The 25294-nt window shown below is 44.8% G+C and overlaps 1 protein-coding gene across 2 annotated transcripts in view; it reads right to left on the reverse strand.

Annotated features, from left to right (window-relative positions):
* The window catches only part of Dscam (DS cell adhesion molecule), a 668205-nt gene that overhangs the window by 248577 nt on the left and 394334 nt on the right, over positions 1-25294 (reverse strand). For both annotated transcript variants that reach the window (XM_058577314.1, XM_058577315.1), the window contains exons 4-8: positions 22793-22939; positions 16519-16797; positions 13763-14038; positions 6844-7140; positions 5840-6115 (exon numbers count right to left, since the gene is read on the reverse strand). In XM_058577314.1, the coding sequence (XP_058433297.1) occupies positions 5840-6115; positions 6844-7140; positions 13763-14038; positions 16519-16797; positions 22793-22939 (1275 nt within the window). The remainder of the gene's footprint in view (positions 1-5839; positions 6116-6843; positions 7141-13762; positions 14039-16518; positions 16798-22792; positions 22940-25294) is intronic.

Raw genomic sequence — 25294 nt, forward strand, 5'->3', positions numbered from 1 at the left:
TTCAGAAAGAAGAAAGCGTGAATGTTCCTATTTCCCAGACTTCTTTTACCACATTAGGATATCAAATGAACAAAGAATTTCAATTCCCATTTGAAATAAAGAACCACCACCGATTATACATGTAACACATTGCCATTATGTTGCCCTCAGACCTATTTTTTTCTCCTGTATTATCTGTAATAGAAACTATGCATTCCCTAATCAGTTTTTGAAAAATCAATATAAAAATGCACAAACAACTTATTTATGGCCACACACGAATGACCTCAGCAAACAGAACCCTCCATTAAATACTGCTCAACTTTAATGAGGGGCCTAAAAAGAGAAATGACGTGGGAATGATGCACTTTCTATATACAATATTGTACTCTGCTAGAGAAACCAGAGAGAGCAGGAGGGGGAGAAGGGGACGGGCATCCAGAGGGAAGGAAGTGTCCTCCTCACAGAGCTGGGACAGGGAGTCGGGGGCTGACAGTGCTCTGGGTGTGGCAGAAAATGAGCAAGCGTCAGAAAGCAGGTGTGGGGACCCTGCCAGCAGTGTTTGTGCACACCTGGGCCACGTGACATCGCTGTGGCATCCCTGCCGCTCACCTGAGTGGAGCTACAGCCACTGTCAGCGTGTTTGAGTGTAGCCATCCCTCCCTGACTGCACCTTCAACAGTGCAGAAGACGGGACGGTGACACTGGTGTGCAGCCCGGGATAACCTGCTGAAGTGGGTGCTTTGGGCACAGCTGCTCTGGTCAGCTGCAGAAGACAGAGGGCCCCGGGCAGCAATGACACTTAATTCTCTCTTCAAGCTGAAGGGCTCCCAGTAAAAAGCTATCTTGGATTAAAGAGGGCAGTGTTCAAATACACCAACCAGAGTATGGGCGTGTTTGGGTAAGTTTGTTAAAGCCATTGCATGGCCTCAGAGGACAGTAGGACACGCCTGCCCACCGCCTGCCATCTGCCAATGACATGCTGGGTGTGGAAGCCAGTGTGTTCTTCTTTATCATCAGTTGACATGGAAAAGGGGGAGGAATATGCAAAAGGGGATGTTCCTGCTTGCTCTCTGCATCTCCAGGATCATCTCGTCTCCTTGACTGGCAACATTGATTTAAAAGATAAACTTCCAAAAGCCTGATCCTCTCAGGCCACTCGTGGTTTCAGCCATTTTTCTCATCTAATTTTAGCCATTTCCCCCACATCCATGGTTCAAAATTCCCACTTTCAGAATCCAGAACTGTGGCCCGGAGACACTGCCCCTTGCATCCCCAACTTCCCTCTCAGGGACCCCGTTCAGCCTCTCTGCCATCCAGGCTGGGCCATGGGGAATGGCTTCCGCCCTCTCTCACCAGATCCAGCCCTCCTCTGGTGTCTCTCCCCTTTAACGCTCTCTCTTAATCAGACCCTCGGTATCTTTCCCTACTTTTTAAACAGTTTTTTTTTTCTTGACTTTTAAAGAGCTTCCTTCTGGGACCTGTGTGTCCTTTCTCCTCAGGCCAATCCTGACTTCTCACTGCAAGGTGAATTACTTTCCCTACACTCACCCTGGGGTTGCCTTGGAATAAAAAGTTCTGCTTTGGAGCCTTGAGTACTTCACAGGCGACCTCGTGCACATCTTTCCCTGTTGCTCTGATTCTGCATCATCGGCACTGCGGGGTCACCATGAGCATTCACTAGGGTGACACATGTGCAAGTGCCATGCAAACCAAGAAGTCTTACATAAATATAACTAGAAGGTGACACCTCCACCTCGTGGCCAATTAACTCTCCTGGGAATGTTGGTCTCCAGCAATTAGGACATGCAATCAGGCACTGTTCAAGTCCAGGGTGGCACACGGGCAAGGAGTGCTTTGGAATGGGTGAGATATGAAGCTACTTGTTAAACTGAAGTAAAAGAAGGGATTTCAACTTTCATGTGTTTGAAGGCAGAAAAGTCACACTTCTTAATAGTTAAATGTATTTCAAAATTGTCTAAGCTTCCACCACTATCAACAGTTAGTACCTTATTTACATTCATCTTTGGGGCTTTGGTTCCCAAGCATGTGCTACAAAATGAGCAGAAGGGCCGTGACTATTACCAAGAAAGACAAGACTGAAAAACAGTATTGTTTCCAGATATCACCCGTGCACACACACACACACTCTCTCTCTCTCTCTCTCTCTCTCTCTCTCTCTCTCTCTCTCTCTCTCTGTGTGTGTGTTACCAAGGAAACTTCCAGAAATGAGATAAAAATAACAAGGTGCCAGTTTGCAGTATCATGACTGGAGACCCATCGGCCAACTTTCACTTCCAAAGGAAACCAACGCTTGAGGCATCAATTTTCTCAATAAAACACCCACTGAGCATCAACAGGAAAGGTAATTCAGTGAACTCTCCAAATGCAGCAGCAGGACAGCCTTCCACTCCCAAACCACAGGGACGCTAGGATGCGCACAATTAACCGTGCCTCAGCTACCTCTCCTGCGAACATCCCACAACTGAAAACAGTAAAGGTTATAATTTTTAAAAAGTCTTGATAGACCATGACCTTAGCCACTAGCATCAGACTTAATTTATATATTTCATTTCAAGACATTTTAAAGTGAAAATTTAAATGTGCAGAAGTCAACTTAGTTTAGACCTTCTCACATCTGAGTGAAAGCTAAAATTGCTAATGGGGTATAATTCACTACATGTTGAAAGTTCAACATCATCTCTAACAAGAAATACAAGTGGTGTCTTGAGCGAATGGCTGCGTGTGTCTTTGCTTGGGTGCACATGTGCATGGGCCAGGAGCACAGGCGTGCCTGGGTGGCCACATGGGAACCCAGAGTCAGTATCTGGCCTCAGGTACATTCTAGGCAGACACAAGCTGGGCCACCCCATTCACCCAGGATGTGATTTTGTATTCTAGAACCTGAAGTGCCACTTGTCTACACAAAAAAAGATGGAATTAAATAAAAGCAAGGGGGATACCTTGGAGAGGATTGAATCCAGGTGTGCTCTACCACTGAGTTACATCCCCAGCCCTTTTATTTTTTATTTGAGATGGGGTCTCATATTGCTAAGTTGCTGAGGCTGTTCTTGAACTTGAGACCCTCCTGCCTCAGCCTCCTGAGTCACTGGAATTACAGGTGTGCCACTGTGCTAGGCTTAAGAGAAACTCTTAACAAGTTGTTTTATTTTCTGAGGGACTGACCTGATCAGTGACTGTTCTCTGTTGAGCCCATTTTAACAACTAAAGTGAATGTACACTCCCACCTCTAAGGGTGGGATGCAGATGGGCAGCCTATCCACGTTCCCATTGCTTGGGCCACAGGATGGGTCCAGACTTGGGCTCATGGCTCATGGAGACCACAGGAGGGTCCCTGCCTAGGACTGCTCTACAGGAAGCTGACGGAAAGCGCCCTTTTCTTTTCTGGTTGTTGATGGGCATTCTAGTCCAGAGACAACAGGGCCAGTTCCCCTGTCATGAGGAGAAGCTGCTCTGAGGAGATCAAGCCAAAGACCAGAGGAGCACACAGGAGAGTCCAAAGGCTCGATGGCAACCCAGTGTCTGGGTCAGGCCTCTCTGCAGACCAGTAGCGTCTTTTAACCCTTTGGTTTAAGATGCCCTGAACCTCGGGTCTTGTCTTTTATGACGTACACAGTTGGTAGTGCTTTGAATTCTTACACCTTGCCTGATAAGGTCAAGGTAAGTGAACTGATTCATGCCAATCTAGGAAATTTAAAGAGTCAAATAAATTCAAATAAAGAGATTAAAATAAATTCTTTTTTTTTTTTTTGGCATGAACTAATTTGAGTTGGTTTCTGTCACTTAAAAGGATCAAAACTAATAAATTGATTCATGCTGGTCTGGCAAATTTTAAGAATAAATTTAATGTTAAGAATAAATTTAAGTTAACGATTCATATGGCCTTTGTTTGAATTTATGTCTCTTAAAAGTTAGCATGAAAATATTTATACCCCTTTGTCTAATAATCATAATTCTGGCAATTTTTGTAGAAAGAATTAATCTTAAAAGCCAGACAAAGGCCTATGCACAAAGAAGTTCATCGGATGCATTGTTCACAATGAATGGTTAGGCATGAGAAACAGACTTAATTTTTAGCACTGGATGAGCAGGCAGACCTCTGGGGACCCTGAGACCACAAGGGGTTTTCAAGGAGGAAGCCATTTTCATTAGGCTGCTAGGCTGCTATCTGCCTCTCTCACTGTGTAGACATTTGCGCTGTTGGCATGAAAGCAAAGGTGAGTGAGACTGCCCAGCCTTAATAGGAATCACGGTGGTGACACTAAAACCTCCTGCCCACCGTCCACCGCCATGCTGACTGTGACCAGGGATTCTGTTTGCCTATAGTGTAAGTCGGTTTCCTTTAAGGAGACTACAGGAGAATGGCTTGCATTTTCCTCTGATTATTTGAAAGTATTTGCAAAGAAGCTGGCAACTTTCACACATATAATGTATGCTTAAAAGAAGCTCCTAAACACAAAACTATTTGATTAAATTGTTTCCTAATATCATAGACATATTGGTGACAAGACCAAATGACTTTGTTTAGGCATAAGCTAGCTTGAGTTGGTTTCTAGGGGATTGTTTCACACTTGGTGAAACAATAAAAGTAATCATTTTACTAGATCTTGATCTTGGAGTTCCTGTCATTTTGGATGTTCTTTGTGACACAATGGGGAGAGTACACAGAGCACTCTGCTGCCCACAGAGGAGGGGGCTGTTTGCAAACAAAACCTGGTGTCCCTGTTTGAGATGCAAACCCACTAGCCACATTTTCATAGAATTCCAAGTTATTTCTTCAAAGAATGGCTATCTAAAAACTATAGTTACACAGACTTGTGTATTTGATACACATTTTCTAGAGGAAAAAAAATAAACTTTTCACTCACAGGATCATGAGAGATGATGTTTGTAGCAAGTACTACAACTGAAACTTCAAGGGAGAAACAGAGTTTTAGGAAACCTAATTGGCCACCAAGAGCTTGACAGGTTACCAGTATTTGACTACTTGCATGATGAGATTGCGGTGAGATTAAGAGATGCGCTGTTTTGAAGTTGTGCAATGAGTCTGTTAGTACCTGGAAGTGCTGCACAGCTCTGTGAACCATCTGTTTTCAAATGCTCAGCTTATCATGTTACAGAATCACATGTGGGTAAAACACATTCCTCCAGCGCAACTTTGTCACTTGGACAGCTTAGGCAGGCGGCTTATGCTGATTTGGAGGATGGTTTTATTACAATTTTAGAACTGTTATCAGGGTGTACCTCATGTAGATTATTCACATAGCTGGAACATTTTCATTTTATATTTGGCTGGGGACTAGAAGAAGTGGGTCCCTCAGGGTCTGCCACTGCACAGCTGTGTGTCCCTGGGTGGATCTGTCATTTCATTGCCTTTGCTGCTAAGGAGACGGGGGCTGAGCTGCTGAATCCCCAACAGACCACACCATGATGTCAGAAGGCTTCAGTTGGGGAGGGTCCTGTGGCCCTGGAATCCTATGCCACCCCACTGCCTACTCAATGTGAGATCTTGGTTTAAAGTCCTTCACTACAAAATATTGCTTCTAGTTGGATTCTAAAATCCAACTTTGGGGAGTCTTTTGGAAAGAAAGACACGTTTTATAACCAACTGACAGATAGCTAGGTAACCAAGCCAACGAGCGTGTTCTAAGTTGATGTTAACCGCGCATGTCCTCTGGGAAATCCACCCAGAGAAAAAGAACTCATCTGCAGGTCCTCAGAGGATGCAGGAGCCAACACACCACCCCGCAACCCGCAAGCCGCAAATCTCCCTGCACAGAGACCCGGGGCCAGGGCACCCCTCTCCCAGGCTGAGTCGAGGCGGTGCGCACGGGGTTACCTTTCACGGTCACGTGCACGCTCTGGCTGGTGGAGAGCTGCGGCTGCACCAGCACGTTGCAGGTGTACTCGCCCTCGTCCACCTCCTTCTGCACGTCGGAGAGTTTCAGGGTTCCATTGTTCTCAAATGCCACCTGGCGGTGGTTAAAAGGAAGCAGATTCGAGTTCTTGTACCATTTGATGGAGTAGTACGGATAGCCAATCACACGACAGTGGATGTACGTGTCCCGCCCTGCTATTGCTGTGATATTTTTCATTGGTCGAATGCTTGCAGGCCCTGGGGGAGATAAAGAAAACTCTTGAAAATAATTTAAGGGCACATCTCATGTGGGGAAACGGGTAACGTTCTTCCTTGAGTTAGAAACACATTGATTATGTTCATGTAAGCTCATCTTTTTCCGTTAAATAAAATTTCAGGCATTTGACATTTTCTTCAAAAGATATTTTTTCTTTCATTACTTTCCAATGAATGAATATTAAATATTTTTCCTCATTGGCTACTTCTATTAAAGTATTTTTAAATTACGAGATAATAGGCAATTTGATTGGTAAGAGCAGCTAGTCTACACGGCACATCGGGCTCTGCTTGTGAAACGTCGGTACCAACTGATGGGTCCTTGGATCTTTCTAGAGTACACAGTGGAGATGGGCATCGTGCCAGGCCACAGGATGAATGTAGGTTAGATGCCATGTACATGAGGGCTTACCATGAACGCAGTGAGACAGGTGGAAAGGAGAAAGGAAAGTCATGCAGAGCATAAACCAGGAAAGAAAAGATCAGATCGAGTGGACAAGTCTAAGAGGAGAGAAAGAGAACCAGCTGACTAAGGAAACAGGGTTCCCAGGTCCCCCGCGGGCCATTCCTGAGTGGGGAGGAGAGGGCAGCAAACGCGAGGCGACGGGACTCGGTTCTGGCATTCGGGGCTCGGCTTGGAGCATGCAGAAACCTCCTTCTCCACTACAATGAGTCATGTGTGTGTTTCGAGGAGCTGATTTGACAAGCACCTCTTACGTTTATTCGAGCCTGGTACAGGACGACTCCGGCCGAGTTGTTGGCGGTGCAGCGGTAGACGCCCCCGTCGCGCACCTGCGAGCTGGAGATGTTCAGGTAGCTGACCACGTTCCCCTCGGACGTGATCATCTGGCTGACGCGGTGGCCGCCGCCCTTGAGGATCGGGTCGTCATCCAACGTCCACGTGATGGTGGGCAAGGGCGTCCCCTTCACGTTGCACATGAGGGACACGGGTTCCGCGGGACTCACCACTTTTTCACTAAAGGCAGAAATGATTTTGGGAGTTCCATCTGCAGGAAAACAAATTACGGAAGGAAGTGGCACATACAAATAGTGACGCCACTGCCCAGCAGGCTGCCCAGTGCTTCGTTGGTAATGCAGAGGCTGGCCAAGTACAAAAGAGGCCTGGATTTATCAACAGGGAAATCCCAACAAAACCGGCAGGCGCAGCATTAGGGAGCTTGGACAAGTCACGTGTCTATGTCCTGATTGTCTTGACAAAAGGAACCCAAATGTAACGCAGAGGTGCATGCTGAATTCAGAATGTGTACCTCCACTGGAGCCACCAACACCCCCCAATTCTCTCTCTCTCTCGCTCTCTCACACACACACACACAAACACACACACACACACACACACAACTTTTGCAGTTCATTTACCCACCATGTTTTCCAAGGAGGTGAATTTGTAAATTTGGGGACTCTCATTCCACTTCGCTCAAGTCATTAAGGGATTTCTCTCTAGGGGGCTGTTTAAAAGAACAAAACAAAACAAAACAAAAAAACTACCCATAGTCTAATGGTCCCATCTTTTGTCATTTTTTTCATAAGGAATGATCTTTATAGATGTCATTAGAAATGGTAATTGCACTAATGCCCATACAGTCCCTGAGAATCAGTACAAGCTAAATAAGTTAGACTTTTCTATTATGTTTATTAAATATGTCTAAAAGTATTATAAGTAGGGCAAACTTAAAATGTTTTTGAAAGTAAAATGGAAATTACTAATAATTGTACCATAAGAATAGACATGAGCCAGTAGGGTCCCAGGTCAACTAGAATCTGAACCTTAGAGAAGTTTCCATAGCAATTTCCAGTATGTTTAGCAAAGATCAACTTCATAGTACACTATTTTTCTATCACTTATATGGACAATTTCCCTATTATCCTATGGGAGTAATCATAACACATATTTCTTTTTTTTAATATGTCTTTCCATTACGAGAAAAAGAGATACATATACATTAAAGAAAATGTGTCCAAACGAAGACATTTCCAGTAGGCCCAGCAACCTAGGTGAACAGTTCAACCCTGGGGCACATTTCCTTGGCCTCAGTGGATCGCTTTGACATAATTTTGATCAAATGAAACAGGATCTATGAATCTTGCAATAAAATACCACTGGTTTAACCCTGTTTATTTATTTATTTTTTAAATTTTGTGCTCAAATTGAAGTGTTGGTCCCAAAGTGAATGATTAATAGATTTTTCTTATTTGTAATTTTATTATATATATATATATATATATATATATACACATACATATATATAAATACATATATATGTGTGTGTGTGTCTGTACACACACACACACACACACACACACACGGCAGGGAGAAAAATTTCTTGCAATTCCATCAGAGAAAAATAAGTGTTCCAAAATCTCTTGAGGAAAATGTCACTCAGCATGCAAAAACCTTGAGGGCTACTTCTGGGTCCAGTTTGGCCAGCTGAGCAGAGTCCTGGAATGGGTGGCCTCCCTGCTGCCCACTCTCATGTTCTGAACCCTCACATGCTCACTGTGGGGGCCCTCAGTGGTGTTTGTTTCCCAGCCTTATTAATAAATAGTATACTCCAGTGACCCTGGATTGTTCAATGGTGAACAGTATATTCTTTTATTTTTATGTGGTGCTGAGGGTCGAATCCAGTGCCCCACACATGCAAGGCAAGCATCTGCCACTGAGCTACAACCCCAACCCATGAAAAGTGTTTTTTTTTTTAATTTTTATTATCATTATTGTTATTTACTATCAGAGATGAAAAGAGAACTTTAAAATATTAAAATGAGGCCAGGCTGTAACCCAGCTCCTGGGATGCTAAGACAGGAGGATTGGATTGCAAGTTCAAGGACAGCAAAAAAGTAAAAAGGGATAGGGGTATAGCTCAGCAGTAGAGTTCCTCTGGGCTTAATTCCCTGTACCTCAGACAAAAATAAAATGCAACGTAAAGGTTGTTTTGCCTTTAATGTGGGGCAAGTACTGCCTCATTGAGCTGGGCATTAGTGTTACAGAGGAGGTCCACGTCGTCTTCAAGGTCCTTCTTGGTATATCACCAGTCACAAATACATGGGAGCACTGAGGTTATTTAATTGTCCTTATAATTCCACAGTTTATGTAGGAAATGTTCATCTGGAAATGTCTCTGATTTTTACCCAGAGCACAAGAAACTCGTGTGATTTTTATCCATTTAGGAAAGAGTTCTTCACTGATGCTATTGTTCAGTGCAGGTGATATTTACGGTGAAACGCACTGTACAGGTGTACAGGTGGGTTCTGCTGACTGCACACACTTCGGTAACCACCAGGATGATCAGAACCCAAACCTTTCCCAGGAAGATCTCTCAGGGCTCCTTTTCATCAATCCTACCCATCACAAGGCAGCACTGCCCTAGTCTGTCATCAGGCGCTAGTTTTTCCTGTTCTTAAGCTTCAGATAAATGTAAGATAGAGCATTTTTATGCATGCCTATGTGCTGTCATAACCACAGAGCAGCTCATGAAATTAAGGAACGTAACTCTGCAATCAGCCTATCATCGAGTGCACATTCCTTGCTGAAATTCTGCCCACTGACAGAGTGTGTCTCTTCCTGCTATTTCCGTCTACTCCAGACAGTATCACCCCTGACATTTACCAGTCTCTTTAATTTCCTGGAATCTGGAATAGTCTTCAATCTCTTGTTTCTTAACTTTGATACATTTTTGCAGGATAACTTTGTAGACAGTTGCTGGTAACTGGGTTTGCCTCCTATTTCCTCCTGTTTAGATGCTGGTTTCATGCTTCCTTGGAAACACCATGAAACAATGTTGCTTTTCACATGTCCATTGGCTGTCCATGTGCATCCTTTTGTGGCTTTGCTCACAGCATTCATGCATTTTTATATTACAGTGTTTGCCTTTTCATTATCAATTTATAGGAATTTTAATGTATATGGAATGCAAATACATATATCAGATAACAATAATCAGACAGATTTCTCAAATATTCTGTGTATACTAAACATGATATCTGTTAGACATACATGTGGCACCTAGAGTATATGTTTGTGCTTATGCTTAAAATATTTTCTCTCAGTCCATGACTTCATTTTTAATTTTCTTAAAGATGTTTTTGTCTTTGACCTTCAGTGCTTTCTGTGTCCTGAATCTTTTCCTGTGCCCAAGTCATGAAGAATTGTTTTCATTTCTCACATTCTTTATTCCTTTGGATCTGAGTCCCCACTTTACGTAATTTCCTTTACTCTGGTGACTTCATTTGGCATTAATGTGTGGGTTTTCTGTCATCATTTTCTTTTTACCTTTTGTTTATTGGGAACACCTTTATTCTGCCTTAGTTTTTTTTGGCAGGGTGTGGGGTACCAGGGATTGAACTCAGGAGCACTCAACCACTGAGCCACATCCCCAGTCTTTTTTTGTTTTTTGTATTTTATTTAGAGATAGGGTCTCACTGAGTTGCTTAGCACCTTGCTTTTGCTGAGGCTGGCTTTGAACTCTCGATCCTCCTGCCTCAGCCTCCTGAGCTGCTGGGATGACAGGCGTAAACCACCACACCCAGCTATTCTGCCTTAATTTTTAAAGACTATTTTGCTATAGACGTCTAGTTTGATTTTTTTTTTTTTTTTGCAGAAAATATAAAGATGCTTCTCCATTGCCTTCAGTCTTCCCACACACCCCATGAGAAGCCACTTCTCCTCTTCTGATCTTCCCTTCATGGAATATTTTCTCCCTCAGATGGACAAAGTTTTCTCTTTCTTTGGTTTTCTGTGTCTTGACTCTAATGTGCCTACATGGAATTTTGTCTTTTTCCTTGAGGGTTCCTAAGTTTCTTGGATCTGACACTCTATTTTTTTTATGCCAAATTAGATAAAATTGTGGCCATTATTTCTTCAAATAGCCTCCCACCCCCAACCATTGTCCATCTCTGGAAAAACAGGAACTACTCTCTGGCTCAGGCCATTGATGTGCATGATCCTCTTCATGCTTTTCTATCTTCAGGCCCACTGAGCCTTTCTTCTTTCTTCTCTAATGTTGCATTAAAGAAAATTCAGTGAATCATTTCATTTCTGTCCATTTCTTCTCATGGTTTCCATTTCTCTGCTGTTTTCTCCTGTACGTTCACTCATGGTGTCCATATTTTCCTTTACACTAGACTGTGTTTTCAATAGCAGCATTAAAGTCTTCATCTGCTAATTCTAACACTGGGGTCACTTCCAGGTCTGCTTCTGTCCCCTGACTTTGCTTTTTGTTAACTGGTCACAGTATCCTATTTTTATATTTGTTGTTCTATGTGTCTTGTTTTAACACATCTAGTTATTTAGTTATTTTTAATTGCAGACAGAATTCCACCACACACACACACAGACACACACACACACACACACTTTTGCAGTTCATTTGCCCACCAAATTTTCTAAAGAGGTGAATTTGTGCATTTGGGGACTCTCATTATTTCCTCTTTCCTAGAACTTCTGCCCCAGCCCCTCAGCTTGCAGGTGTTTGGCTCCCTGAACTCTGTCTTCGCTCACTTGAGTCCAGTAAGACTCGATGATTTGCTTTTCCTCCCTACATTGCATGGACTGTTGGGAAGTATCCTCAGGAGAAGATGGAGACATTACTGGCTCTTTTCCCTTCTTCCAAAGGTCAACTCCTTTCTCCCCATTTTTGGTATTTCTCCATCGCGTATCTGTCCTCTGCAAGTTAATCATTTTATGTGCTTGAAGGTTGGTCTTACATTTGCTATTTTATCATTTCCAGAAATTGAATCTATTAATTCTTTTTTCATTATTACATTTGCCAAGTGGATAGCTCAGGGTTTATCTGGAACTTATCATTGCTAGGCTCCGGTTTCTTCAGCCTCACGGGAAGTGTTCCCACAGATGGTCCATCCTATCCCAGTCATGTGCTGTCCAAGGTAGTGTGAGACTTTACCTTTCATCTTAATCTGTGGCCATCTCATGGAGTACCTGGAGGCTTCCTTGGGGACCCTGGATGGACACACCTCTCCAGCAGGTACTAGATATGTATTTGTGATTCCAGCTCTGCTCTCTCTCTTGCTACATTAGCACTGTCATCTCTCAGAAGAGAGAAAAATAAAATGAAGCTTCTTGTCCTGAATGGAAAGTGACATGCGACAAATAAATCCACGTGTGTGCTCGGGGGTCCCCCCTGCCCCTCTTTTTGTTCAAGTGACAGGCTTTTTTGGAGATGAAAGCCGACGTTATTTTCCCAGTGAGACTGGAGCGTCTTTGAAATCTTTCTCGCTGTCACTCTCTGATAACCTGAGCCCTTTCAACATCATTATGGATTATCAATATGCTCTTTAGGTTTTCTTAGTCACACGAGAGAGATGGTTGCCGCGGTAACTAGGCCTAGATAGGTAATCTCTCCTATTTCTACAAAGACTCTAAAAATAGTGAGTAAGGACTGGGGAGCATTGTCATTAGCGACCTGGCTCTGTGCAAATCGATGGCGTTCTGCACTCAATCACTCTGAGGAACGCAGTGCCAGCCATTTCGTATGCATGCCGGGCCTTCAGCTCACTTCACTTCTGCTTTGCAAATCTCACTGTCTGCAGTGAAATGCTTGACTCAGAGTAGGCAGCTCATTGCGAAGCCTGCTACTTCTTAAAAATTAGCGAAGGTGAAAAAAGCAATAACAGAAGGATTCTCTTAGCATTGAGACCCATTTAAGCTGACTTTCATAAACTAATGGATTTTGTTCATTCTCCCTTTGGGCTATATAAAAATCATTTCATTATTGTAATCAATTGATAACAGATGAGTTTTAAATGATATCAAAAGGCACAATTTCCAACAAGACACACAGAAGCGAGTCCAATTGCCTCTGTGCCTAGATGTCTGACAAAAGTGTTCCCTGTCACAGCTTCTTTCCCTGATGGATTGATGAGTGTGGAGATTTAAGGGTGCTGCGCCAGCTAGGAAAAGCCAGTATCAAAACCTTCCAAAATCCCATTAAATTCCACCAATCGATTCTGCACACATCCTAGCCACCCAAATGGTGGACATCGGAATCTGTAGGCAGAGACAACTCTAACAACTGAATGCCATTTTCACCCCACCAAGCACGGTATTAAAATTTTGATTTAAAATTTGTCTCTAGATTTATCCTTGTCCCCAGGAGGCCAGACCCTTCCCTGCACCCACCTCAGGGGACATTTGCCAAAGCCAGGAGATATTTCTGTGGTTGCCACATGAAGGGCATGCTGCTGGCATCTGGGGGTAGCAGAAGAGATGCTGCTAGATCCCACCCTGTGGGAAACAGCCCCCAGGGAGGCTTCCCGAGACCCAGGTCTAGAGGAAGACAGTCCAGCCATCAGTGTCACGTTTCTGTCTTGACAAGTAACTTGAAATGAGTGCACAATATTAATGCCACTGGGGTCCATGCCACCTCACACGTGATGCCTTCATTCTCACCAGGACATACACACACACACACACACACACACACACACACTCTCTCTCTCTCTCTCACTCTCTCTCTCTCTTATGCCTGAGCTAGTGTGAAACGCTAGGGCAGAGCAACGAGCTGGAGAGACAGAGAGAACCGCAAACCGCCACACAGCTCTGCCCCGTGTCTGCTTTTCAGGTCCACCCCCCCCCCGCCCAGAAAGCCCACTGACCTTCAAGGACCACCTGCACATAGTCTTGAGCAGACAGCTCGTCCTTGCGCACAAAACACTGGTATGCGCCCCCGTCACTTTTGACCATGTGATCCATTATAAGGTTTTCGCGGTTGATCCCTGTGATCCTCACATTTTTGCCAGGATTGAGGATTTCACCATTTCGGTACCAGGAGAGCTCCTGGTCCTCAGTCCCTGTCACACTGCAGGACAAGGAAACCTGGCTCCCCACGCTGCTCTTGACCTTCCTGGGACTGATGGTGGCTTTCAGTGGCTCTGGAGAATTGGGCGAGAGAGAAAAAGAAAGGAAAAGCGTCACTGGATATCACCCCAGAAGCACACTGGCAACAAGCTGGTCGCCTCGCGGCCACGGCTTCGCGGTCTCTGCGTCAGCATCCTTCCAGGAGCACCCTTTCACTTGGGAACAGCCTCCTGGCTGCTGTCTTTCTTCCCCTCTTTCTTTACACAACGAATAACACAGTATTGGCCATACTGCTTTCCCACTGAGCACGCGGGAGGATGCTGGCTGTGACCCACAGATGATCAGGAATGCAACAGGCTAGTTACCAACAGGGCCCCAGGGGTGTATAAACCCCATTGCCTGGTCACAAGGAAGCAACGAGGTCTAGCCCTGACACACTTCTACACATACGTGTAATCGCTCATACGCTGCCTGTGGCTTACCCAGGGCCAAGAGCACACAGCTGCAAAAAACAGGTTGATAAGAGGATGATAGGTTTCTCTTTAAGAGAAGGCTCACTGACTGGGGCAGAAAGGAAACTCCTAACCCTGAATTCCTGTTTGCAATTTCAAACCCCTAGTTCAGTGTAGAAAACATTTACTGAGCATCTATCATGTGCCAAGAATGGGTTAAACTTACAGATGAAAAAAAGGTCAGTGGTTTGTGGTGCAAACTTGTATGCGCCATAAGATTGCCATACATTTCTCATACAATATTTAAGGCAGTCTTCCCTAATTCTGTGAATTTTGTATCATCATCTGGAAATGTTTATTCAGAGGGATGAAGGAATAACCAACCTAACAGGTAGATGGAAAAGAAACCTACCTAACAGGTAAATGATAAAGAACACAAAACCGTTTTCCATCCTAGCTCAGCCTGACTGCTCATCTCACCCCACTGGATCTCAGGCCAGCTGGAAGGGAAAGAGGGAATGTCCCAGGAAGGGTTCCTGACTCAGTTTAGATGCCACATAAGGAGAGCAATGGGAAAACAAAAGCAGCAAGGGACAAGATTGCAAGGGACCTCAGGGAAAAAAAAAAAAATCAGAGAGAACTAACAAAGGCATTTGAGCCTGTTGAGTAAGTGAGGCTCCCAGTCCAAGGGATATGTAGAAGGGAGTGATTCTATTATGTTGGCCAAATGGGACTGAGGGAGCTGGTCACTAAGGAGGAGTCACAGGTGTCTAGGGGAGGCACACTGAAGACCCAGCGTGGACAGGCAGGGACTTGGAGCCCAGCTGCCAGGCACCATGGAAGCCCATCTCCAGGACTTGGCAGGACCTGGGTGTGGGGCGAAGGGCACCAAGAAGACCCAGGGTTCACAGTCAGCATTAGGGAGGGGAAGGTGTGCTCATAAAGAGAGCCCTGTTGGAGGAAGAGACAGTGAGACTCCAGTTGGTTGTCTACCTTGTTCTTTGGAAGAGCCAGCTCCTCACATGAAATAAAATTGGGAGACACAGGTTTCTGGTACCAGGAAGAAGACGGAGGCTGACTATGCGGATTTGGGGCTTTTTTCAGAGGGGAGGAATTTGAAGCCATAAAAATAAAGGAAGAATCCAAAGTAAAGAGAAGGTCTGAGGGGGAAGAGGGAATGCCTTCAGTCTGAGAAGAGAGCTGAACTGAGCAGCAGTGTTCCCCCCTGGGAAGGAGCAGTGAGCAGGAGGAAGATAGCAGGAGAGAGCACTCCCTGGGCACTGCAGACCTGGAATTTAGACCTTTCCTTGAACCTTTGACAAGTTCACTGTGGTGAAGGCCTTTAGAAAGAGAAAGTCTGTGCCAACAGGAGGGGGAGGAGTCTTTGGGAGGGAGCTTAACACTGGACTAGGAAAGATGGGCAGGCGGTCCTGTGATCTTGGGTAATTCACTTATATTTGGTTCTCAGTGAGGAATATGCAGGGTGCTGGACTGGGTTAATGTGTGTGCCCTGTGGCCGCGTCCCCTGCTTCTTATGGGCCTTCAGTACCTGCCACCTCAACAGGTTTCTCCAGGCCACAACGACCATGCACTGAAGCTGAACTGTGTTGAGATGAAGACCAAACCATCTGGAACACTGAGTCCAAGCCCAGTATGTGGCTAACTTGGAGTCCTGTGTTTCTGCAGATAACAGCTCCATTTAGAAAGGTAAAGAAGCATCTGGAAAGAGGCTACCAACAATGACACTGGCTACCATCACCTGTGCCCAAAGAACCATGCGCTCTCCCCCTGTCTGTTTACAGAGAGGCTGGTCATGTGAACCAACAGCTGGGTTATGTCCTCTTGGCTGGGCAGTCATTCTGTGGCCTGATAATGATCTCAAGGTGGACGCATCAGGAGGCTGTCACTTCAACCCCTGCTGTGTGGCCCTGAACGATTCCCCTGAGCATCAATCTCCTCATTTGAAAAGCAGGGCTCCTGCCAAGGTCAACAGGGTGTCATGAGGTTAATGGGAGGCTGTGGACCAAGCCTGGCCATTGCTGACCACAGGAGCACCACCCATGGCGGCCGACACCACCTCTGCCAGTTACCGTCCAACTTACGTTTCACGTACAGGCGGCCTATCACCTTAGCAGTCCCATATCGGTTGGACACTTCGCACACGTAGCTGCCTGAGTCTGAGGGGCGAGTGTTCTCGATGAGCAGCCCCGTCACTGTCTTCTGGAACCTCCCAGAGAGTTCCAGGGGCATGTTGTCCTTCAGCCAGCGGTAATCTGGCTCAGGGTGCCCGAGCGCTTTGCAAGGGAGCTCCACACGCTGCCCCGCCATGGCTTTGCGATGGTCAAACCCGTCCAGTATGGACGGAGCTGAGTTCGCTGGGTCTGCGGGGGAAAGAAGAGCTCTTAGAGGTCATGCAGGGGGAGGCAGAGGTCATTCAGAATCCTGGGGCTTCCTGCGTCCCTGAAATTCTGGATACCACAGTGTGATCTGTAAGATTTTACACCGAGTCACACATAAACATGCCCTGTCCCTACAGATTCGTCCTGTTCAAAATCTGGTCAGAGATTCTGCCTGTGGTTCTCTACTAAATCACTAAAACATCCGGAAAGAGCAGGCTTCAACAGGAGCTGTGGGCTCACCTCAGGAGAGGACTGGCTTCTCAGAGCTGGGAAGGTGAGGCCTCCCCTTTCAAAGGATGAACAGTGGAAGAGGCACTTCTTAACATTTGTAAAACTCATTTAGCAAAACAAAGAATTTTAACATAGAAAACAAAAAATTTCAAATGTGTTTTATTTATTCATTTTAAAAAATCTGCACTTTGATTTTTCATTTTTGGTTAACATGGACTAACTGCCACATTAACGTGGCTCAGGAACTCTTTCGGTACCTGCACACAGCCTGTACAAGGACACTGAGCCACCATTATCCAGTTTCCTCTTTTGCAGACCCTTGGAATGACAATCCTATGTTCAGGTGGACTTTTCTGTTTTTAACGTACACATGTGAGAGAGAACTTGAAATGCTTGATTTTCTGTGTCTGGCTGATTTCACTTAACACAGTATCCTCCAGTTCTGCCCATTGGCTGCAAATGGCAGATTCCATTCTTCTTTATGGCTGAAGATACCCACATTTTTTTGACTGTTTATGCATGCTGGGCACCTGGGCAGACTCCATGTTAGCTACTGTGAATCATACTGGAACAAACACGGGGCACAGGACGCCTTTGGTGTGCTGGCTGCACTTCCTTTGTGTTTACAGCCACAAGTGGGAGACCTGGGTCACACTGTGGACTACTAGCAGAACCTCTGTTATCTAGAGGGCTTCGCCAGTGTCCACCCACCACAGTGTGTGAGAGCTCCCTTTTCTCCTCGTCCTCACCAGCTGTGAGGAGCATTTACCAACTATTCATCTGACAAAGGACTCATGTGTGGTGTGTGTGTGTGTGTGTGTACACTAACGGACACTTAGGCTGTTTCCATATCTGGGATGTAGTGTCCAGTGTGGCAGGGAATCTGGGAGTGCTGACATCTCTTTGAGGTACTGACTTTATTTCTGCGGCTGTCGGCCCAGAACTGGGATCACAGGATCATCTGCTAAGTAAAAGGTTCAGAGTTTCCGTGTTGCAGGATGAACAACTTTTGGAGATCTAACTTACATCGTAGTGACTGCAGTTGATGATACCGTATTCTACACACAACATCTGCAAAGACCATAGACCTCAAATGTTCTCAGCACATGCATGTGCACAGGGCCAGGTGAGGAAATGTGACAGGTAGGTTATTTAACTCGATGTGGTAATCATTTCACAAGTACATATTGTATGTACATATATAGGTATATTTGTGTATACATTTATGTGGGTGAGTATGTTTGTGTGTGCGTGGAGTATCTCACTCCATGTGTGGAAACATTACATACATACATAAATACAGACAAATTTTGTCAAGCATACATAAGTAAATGTAAGACATAAACTTTAGTTGCTGAGATACATGAGGAGGAAAATGTGTGCACATATGGAAAATGTTACTTTAAGGCAGATGATGTAGCTGAGAATAGTATTTGTCTTTTCCCCTTCCTCTTTTCCAACTATCTGGAAAGTAGATGTACCAATAATTGTACCTAAAAATTTTTATTCTCACTAAAACTTTTTCGTACTGTTTTGAACCCAGGGGTGCTTTACTCCCGAGCTACAACTAAGTCCTTTCTATTTTTTATTTTGAGACAAGATCTCATTAAATTGTTGAGACTGGCCTCAAACTTGCAATCCTCCTGCCTCAGTCCCCTGAGTAGCTAAAATGACAGGTGTGCACCCTATAGACATCTAAAACTAATTACTAATAGAAAACTTTAAATATGTCCCCTAAGGTAGTACTGCATAATTCTGATGACGTCTTAAAAAGAATGGTTGGGATAACTGGATCCACTTCAAAAAGCAGAAATCAGAGGCTTATATCATACAACCTTCAGAAATTAAACCCAAACAAATCATAGGCCTAAATTTAAAGTGTAGAAATAGTAACAATTTTAGAAGATAGGAAGAAATCTTCGTGCCCTTGGGTTATGGCATAAGATCAAACCTTGAGACAAAAATTGATGCACTAAGCTTCATCAAAATTGAGAATTTTGGAATTTCCAAATACCCCTTTAAGAAAATGAAATTAGAAACTAATATAAAATCATATTTCTAATAAAGAACTTGTATCAAGAAAAAAAATCTTTCTGTCTCTACAATAATAAGAAACAACCCAATCAAAAAAAATGGGTAAAATATTAGATATTTCACTGAAGGATGTATATAAATGACTAAGAAATTCATGAAAAGCTGTTTGATCTAAGTAGTTATGAGGTCAACGCAGATTAAACTCACACTTGCACCTGCTAGAATGACCATTACCAAAAGACCAAAGGTGTGGTGGTGCAGGTCTGTAATCTCAGTGGCTCAGGACACTGAGGCAGGAGGATCACAAGTTGGAGACCAGCTTCAGCAACTTAGCAAGACCTGTCTCAAAATTTAAAAAAGTTTTTAAAAAGGGGCTGGGGATGTGTCTCAGTGGTTAAGCCCTGGGGTTCAATTCCTGGGTTTTCAAATGATCTTTCTTCTTAACTGTCACAGTTCACAGTCTTCTTAGAATTCTGAGCACCCTAGGGCCATTTCCCAGGTGAAGGTATGTCATTTCAATGTGTGGTAACTATGAATCCTTCAATTAAAGGAATTTTCTTTACTCATGCTCTGTGGTTTGGCTTGCTTTCTCAGAGTCGAATTGAACCTTTAGCCCACTGTCTTTGCCTGGAGTCCGTGTATTCTCCTCTCATTCTTTTCACCATTTCCTTTTCTACCTGGGTTTTCTTGCTGGTCTTTATTTTCCGTACGATGCTTTCTCTTGTGTGTTCTCTGATGGGTTCCTTCTCATTTAATTTTCATTTTATAACAATTCATTGTTTTCTCTTTCCTAAATTATATCCTTTCTTGTTTAAAAGACTCTTCTAAGGCCACTTTATTACTGAATTATTTTCTAATCTATATTATTTCAAGACTTTAATCATTTTCAAATGATAAGGTATAGTTTTCAAATGATTTGTGTCCATTTTTTAGTTTCGTCTCATTGTCAAACAAATTTTTTTTTGCTTGTTTTCTTCTTTCCTTGTGACAAAATTGTGTGGGTTAAATCTTTTTCCTTTTCTACAAGGAGAGGGTTTGTTGGTTATTTGGGAGACTCTTTCACAAGAGCATGTCCTCAGGAAGCTTTTCCAGACTTTCCCATGGCACGATCCTGAAAGAATAAAATTTAGCCCATGTCTTGGCTTCTAGCCGAGAGGTCCTGTTGGTGTCTCCCTGTTTGGGAGGCGCTGCGTGGCCGGCCAGGACCCCTGGAGCACCAGGCTGCCCCAATTCTACTGGCACCTTTGGCAGCGCTTCCAGCCTGGGCATCTCTCGCCATGCACTGGGACTACCCAGCCGCTCCTGGTCCTCTCTGTGGCCCCACTGGCTTCTGGAATCCAGCAGTTTCCCTGCAGGTGGGTCTGTCCTCTAGGAAGGTCATTTGCAGAATGCTTCTGAGATCCCTATGTTCTCAAATCACAGCGACCCTGGTGATCGTGACTGGTGCTCTGGAAGCAGGGTCCGGGCAGCTCCGGCAGGGTGGCGGGAGCCTCCTGACCTCCTGACAAAGCTCCTGGGATCCGACTCTGCTTTCCAGATGAGCATCGGGCAACTGTTGGCGTCTCCACTGCATCGAGGTCCATCGCCTTCCGCCTGCCCCTCCTGTGGCCCTGCTGCTGTCCTGCCGGTCCCCTTGTTGTCAGTGGTCCGTCCACACCACCCACATTCTTGAGTTTCTGGGGAATCCACATCACTAGGTGGTGGTGACGGTGCTGTCTGTGTGCTTTCTCGTGCCATCCTGCGTTTGTTTTGGAGAAGTCCGGGGTCCTTACATCCTTGCTACTAACACACTCCACGGTCACCCCAACTCTACACAGATGTGCAAAAACAAATCCAAATCACATTGAAAATGAGATTCTGCTTTTTCCCTCCAAAGCTCAGCGTGTCGCCAGGCCAGTCTGCACTCAGTGCCCATGTTCTCCTCTTTTAATGCTAACAATGTCTCTCTCACCTGCTCTGTTAAAATTTCTGCAAGCAAAAGTTGGTATTGCCACATACACTAGACTCTGGAGACGTTCAGTGACACGTGGCTTTGTCCTCTCCTGGCAACTGTCACCTCCCCAGCCTTCACCTGCACCTTGATTCAGCCCTGCAGGGTCTGCCCTCTGCAGGTGCCTTGGGGTACAGCACCCTGTGCTGGATGCTGCTCTGAGGATCCTTAGCTCTGTCTTCTCAGATGCTCAGTGGCCTCACCCTGCCATCTCAGGGACCCCATGGCCTCTGCAGTCACCAAATGTTTTCGACTACTACTGTCAAAACCAAAACCCAATTGGGATTAAGAAAAGTAAACTTGCCTTTCAACCCTGAGAGCTAAATTTGAAAGTCAGTGCTTTGTGACTTAGAGTGGAAATAAAGAAGTTCATCTGAAGGAGGAGGATGTGCTCCCAGATTGTGCTCATCTTGGGGATGGAGAAAGGCACGTGTACTTGCTTTGCTAACCCCGGATTCATCTTATATCAAGATTGCCCCCTTCAAATCCTTCTCCTTTCTTATGTCACCGCTGTATGAGGAGTTTCCTCTTGAATGCAAGCAAGACCTTTTCTAGGATGCTCTGAACCAGCAGGACAGTGTGGTGTCACTGCAGCCAGCATGGACCAGGTGACAGGTGCCATTCATTTCCTAGTTCATTCTTCCCAACAAGACACAGTAAGCACACAATAAGGGAGAAATCAATAGCCGGCATGAACAAAGAATGAGTCAGAATAAAATATCTGCAAATTCAGAAGAAAGATCATTTAATCCTGGCAGGTATTTGTGCTAGACCTTGACAGACAGGCAATCTCTGGCTGTTTTGAGGATGTGATGGGAGGAGGAATCCTGATGGGCATTACTGAGGACGAACAAGAGTGGGTGTCCATGCGACGATGCTTTAAATTCACCCAGGGGTTGATTTCCATTACTTCTTCCCCATAAAGCACCACTGCAAATAAAGCAGGGACATTCGAATATGGACAGAAAATGACCTTGGCTCAACTCCCTCTGGCAGCTGCCACCTGTTGGGCCCTCACTACTTGCTGTGATCTTATGGTCTTAGGCGGCAGGGGTTGGCATTCTGTATTTAATTTTCTGATACTCAGCTGTGAACTTTGCACTCCTAAACCTCTGTCTGAAGTGTCAGGGCACCACCCTGAGAAGGCAGTGCTTAATGCAGATGAGCCAATGCAAGCCGAGGGGGACCATCATGTGAAATGTCACTATGTTCTCAAGGTATAGTTTCCATGAGGGCAAGTACACAAGGGACACGATTCCAAGAGCAGAATTAATTCAGATTTCCTTCACTTGGAAATGAGTGAAGGAGAAGGGAGAATTCAACTACCCCTTTAACTTCAGAGGGGGGTGATTTCTCCAATGGAGACAGCATGCTCCAAATGACCAGCTCCTCGCCCAGAGCTCTGCCTGGTGGGAGCAGAGCGGTGCTGTTTGTAACTGTCAGTAACAAAACATACAAATACGGGGAGTGTTGTTTTCAGAGCAGAAATCTCATCAAGTCAGAGCAACTGAGAGTTTCACAAGCTGTGAAATGACTCCACCTTAATATCTACATTACATCATGCGGACGCTGGTTTAAGAGACTTTGAGCATTGCTAACGTATTTGGAGGGCAAAAATACGCTTGACTGATTTTAGATGCAAGGTCCCCGGCTTCAGATAGGCATCTGGGGATGCTGGGGAAGGAGAGGAGGAAGGAGAACCCGGCCTGGAGGAGCGTTCACCTGATACAAAGAGTCGCGCGCTGTTGCTCTGCCTGGTCTCCCCAGTGTATCTGTGCCGCGTGACGCAGCGGTAGTTATACAGTCCATCTTCATTCTGTACATCTTTAATATACAAGGCTCCCGTGGATGTGATGAGAAATCTAGATCCTGGAAGAGAGAAGAGGGATGGGCTGGTTAAGATGGGGCAGAAGCAACCGGGCAGTCAACAAAGCCCTCAACGACTTCTCTTCACCTGGAGACACTTCGCAGAGGCAAAACATGGACAGGAGTGTTAGGAAGGGTCCGCACCCTGCGCTCTCCAACTAGTCGGCCCTAGGAGCTCGACACTGGGCACTACACAATAAACACACACTGAGCAAAGCTCAGCTCACCAACTAATGTTCTGGGTCGTGCACCTGTCTCGCAGCAGCCAAGATGGCACACACAGGGAGCAGCTAACATGCCTGGTGTCCTTTGAGTCATCAGTTTCTCTTCGAATGAGACAAGTTAGGGAAATATTGAACTCCTGTTGCAGATTTGTCCCTCAGGAAAGTCTATATTTCTGCCTCCTCTTGAATATTTCAATAAAAGCACCCAAGTGTTAAACTACAAATGGTAAAATGTTCCCCCAAACTCCCCAGGAAGATGGTCTTATTTTCCCACAGTAACGAACACTCATTGCTATATTCTAAGACAAAGGCCATCTCGTCCTGCACTCAGTATTTTAGAGTGTTTTGCTATTTTTCAGTCACTAATTTTTAAAGCAAATGCTCAAATAATTGACAATGAATATTTTCATCTCAGGGAGAAAATCTTCTGCTGGGCTAGTCCTCCTTCAGTCAACACAGGACACGGTGTCCTCAGTGGGACCCTCGTAGTTTACTGTGATACATCTGTTTGTATGGAAATGGCTAACTCGAGATCAAACATCAGTCCTGGTCTAAGAAGGACTAGGATACTTTTTTCTCTTTGAAAACATACTAAAGGTAATTCCCACTGTGCAATTATAATTAGATAATAAACATTAAGGCAGAAAGTAGCCCTCAGAGTGAGTCACTGTCCCCTCGGGTGGGTGGCTCTGTACACTACTGCCACTAAGACTCTTTTACAGACTATTTCTGCATGTGATATAATTCCACTGAAGGTAATATGCTTTGTCTCTTTAGGAAAAGGCTGAAATGCCAAAAAATTATCTTCTTGTATTTTTTGTAACTCTTAAGATTCACCTGAAACTTGCTGTGGTCTATTTGAGTTAGAACTGTGAGAAGCCTTGACTTCATGGCTCTTTGGTCCTGAACATTTCAGTTGCGAGCATAATTCCCACAGCCTTGATCATTTCATGCAAAGACTATACCCACAGATCCATTGCTCAGATAGAGATGACTTAGGATTTCTTATGTGACATAAAGGCAGTTCAAGAGAACATGGATGTGAACAAGACATTAAAAACAGACACTGACGTAGCAAAGCTTTTCAAAACAACACTAATTATTAAAATAGTATAAAATATCTTTAAAGTAATATTTAAATTTTAGACAATCCTGAGGAGCTACTTGTTTTAAAATAGACTTTAAATATGCTAAATATTAGAAGAGCTAAAAAATCTGCTAACGCTGCATATTCTAAGGAATTTTGTTTCATCCTCCTCCCCTAAAAGTAACCAAAAATACCTTTTGTCACCTGTCACGTGTCACGGCACTCTAAGGGTGCCTTACCATTACATATCACATGTAATAGAAACATTTTTCGATTTCAATACATTTTGCATACTTATGTAATGCTTTAATCACCAGGTCCTTTAAGGTCAACACGATAGTCGGGGAGGACGAAGGGAGACATGTGTGGCGCTCCTGTCACTCTCCCAGCATGGAGCACGTTCCTGAGGATTGGCAGGCCATTAGCGGTGGTGCTCCTCAGACCAGCTGCACAGCATGGCAGCAGCACGCGCCATCCTATGCCGACTCCTGAGCGGGCTCTGCTCTCTAGGTGCATTTAATTGGGTCACTTTGCCGCCATCACACCAAACTTCTTTGCTTACTCCCTTAGCACGCAGTGGGACTCCGAAGACACTTGTTTCAGGAGAACTCAACCTTCCCTGGTCCTAAACATTTCTGAGATGTTCACAGCAATGGAGGAGCTGACCAGTTCCTGGACTGACTTTCCTTTGATAGTGCTCACCCTTCACGAAACTACCATAAAATGGTAGGCATCTGAAACACAGACTAAGGTGGAAAAGTAGAAGCCTTTAATCATAAGATGACTTAGGAATCACGGTCCTGCATACAGCCCTGACTCCAGAGCAGGGTTGCATTCTCCGGGGATGACGAGGGCACAACGAGGTCATATAAGCACCATATGACTTGGCTGCATGGTGACCAGGAGTCATTGTCCCTGCTCTCCCACCTCCCACTGCCCTCCTCACTACCTTGCATCTTCAGAGGTTTCTGAGTCGTGAAGGCTAGATGTTTGCTCATGTCTTTAAGTGGGATTAAAGAATGGGCTTCCACTAAGACAAAATATTGA

The sequence above is a fragment of the Marmota monax genome, unplaced genomic scaffold (genome assembly GCF_021218885.2).
Source record: "Marmota monax isolate L192 unplaced genomic scaffold, Marmota_monax_Labrador192_F-V1.1 WCK01_AAM20220418_F8-fsc00125, whole genome shotgun sequence".
NCBI lineage: Eukaryota > Metazoa > Chordata > Mammalia > Rodentia > Sciuridae > Marmota > Marmota monax.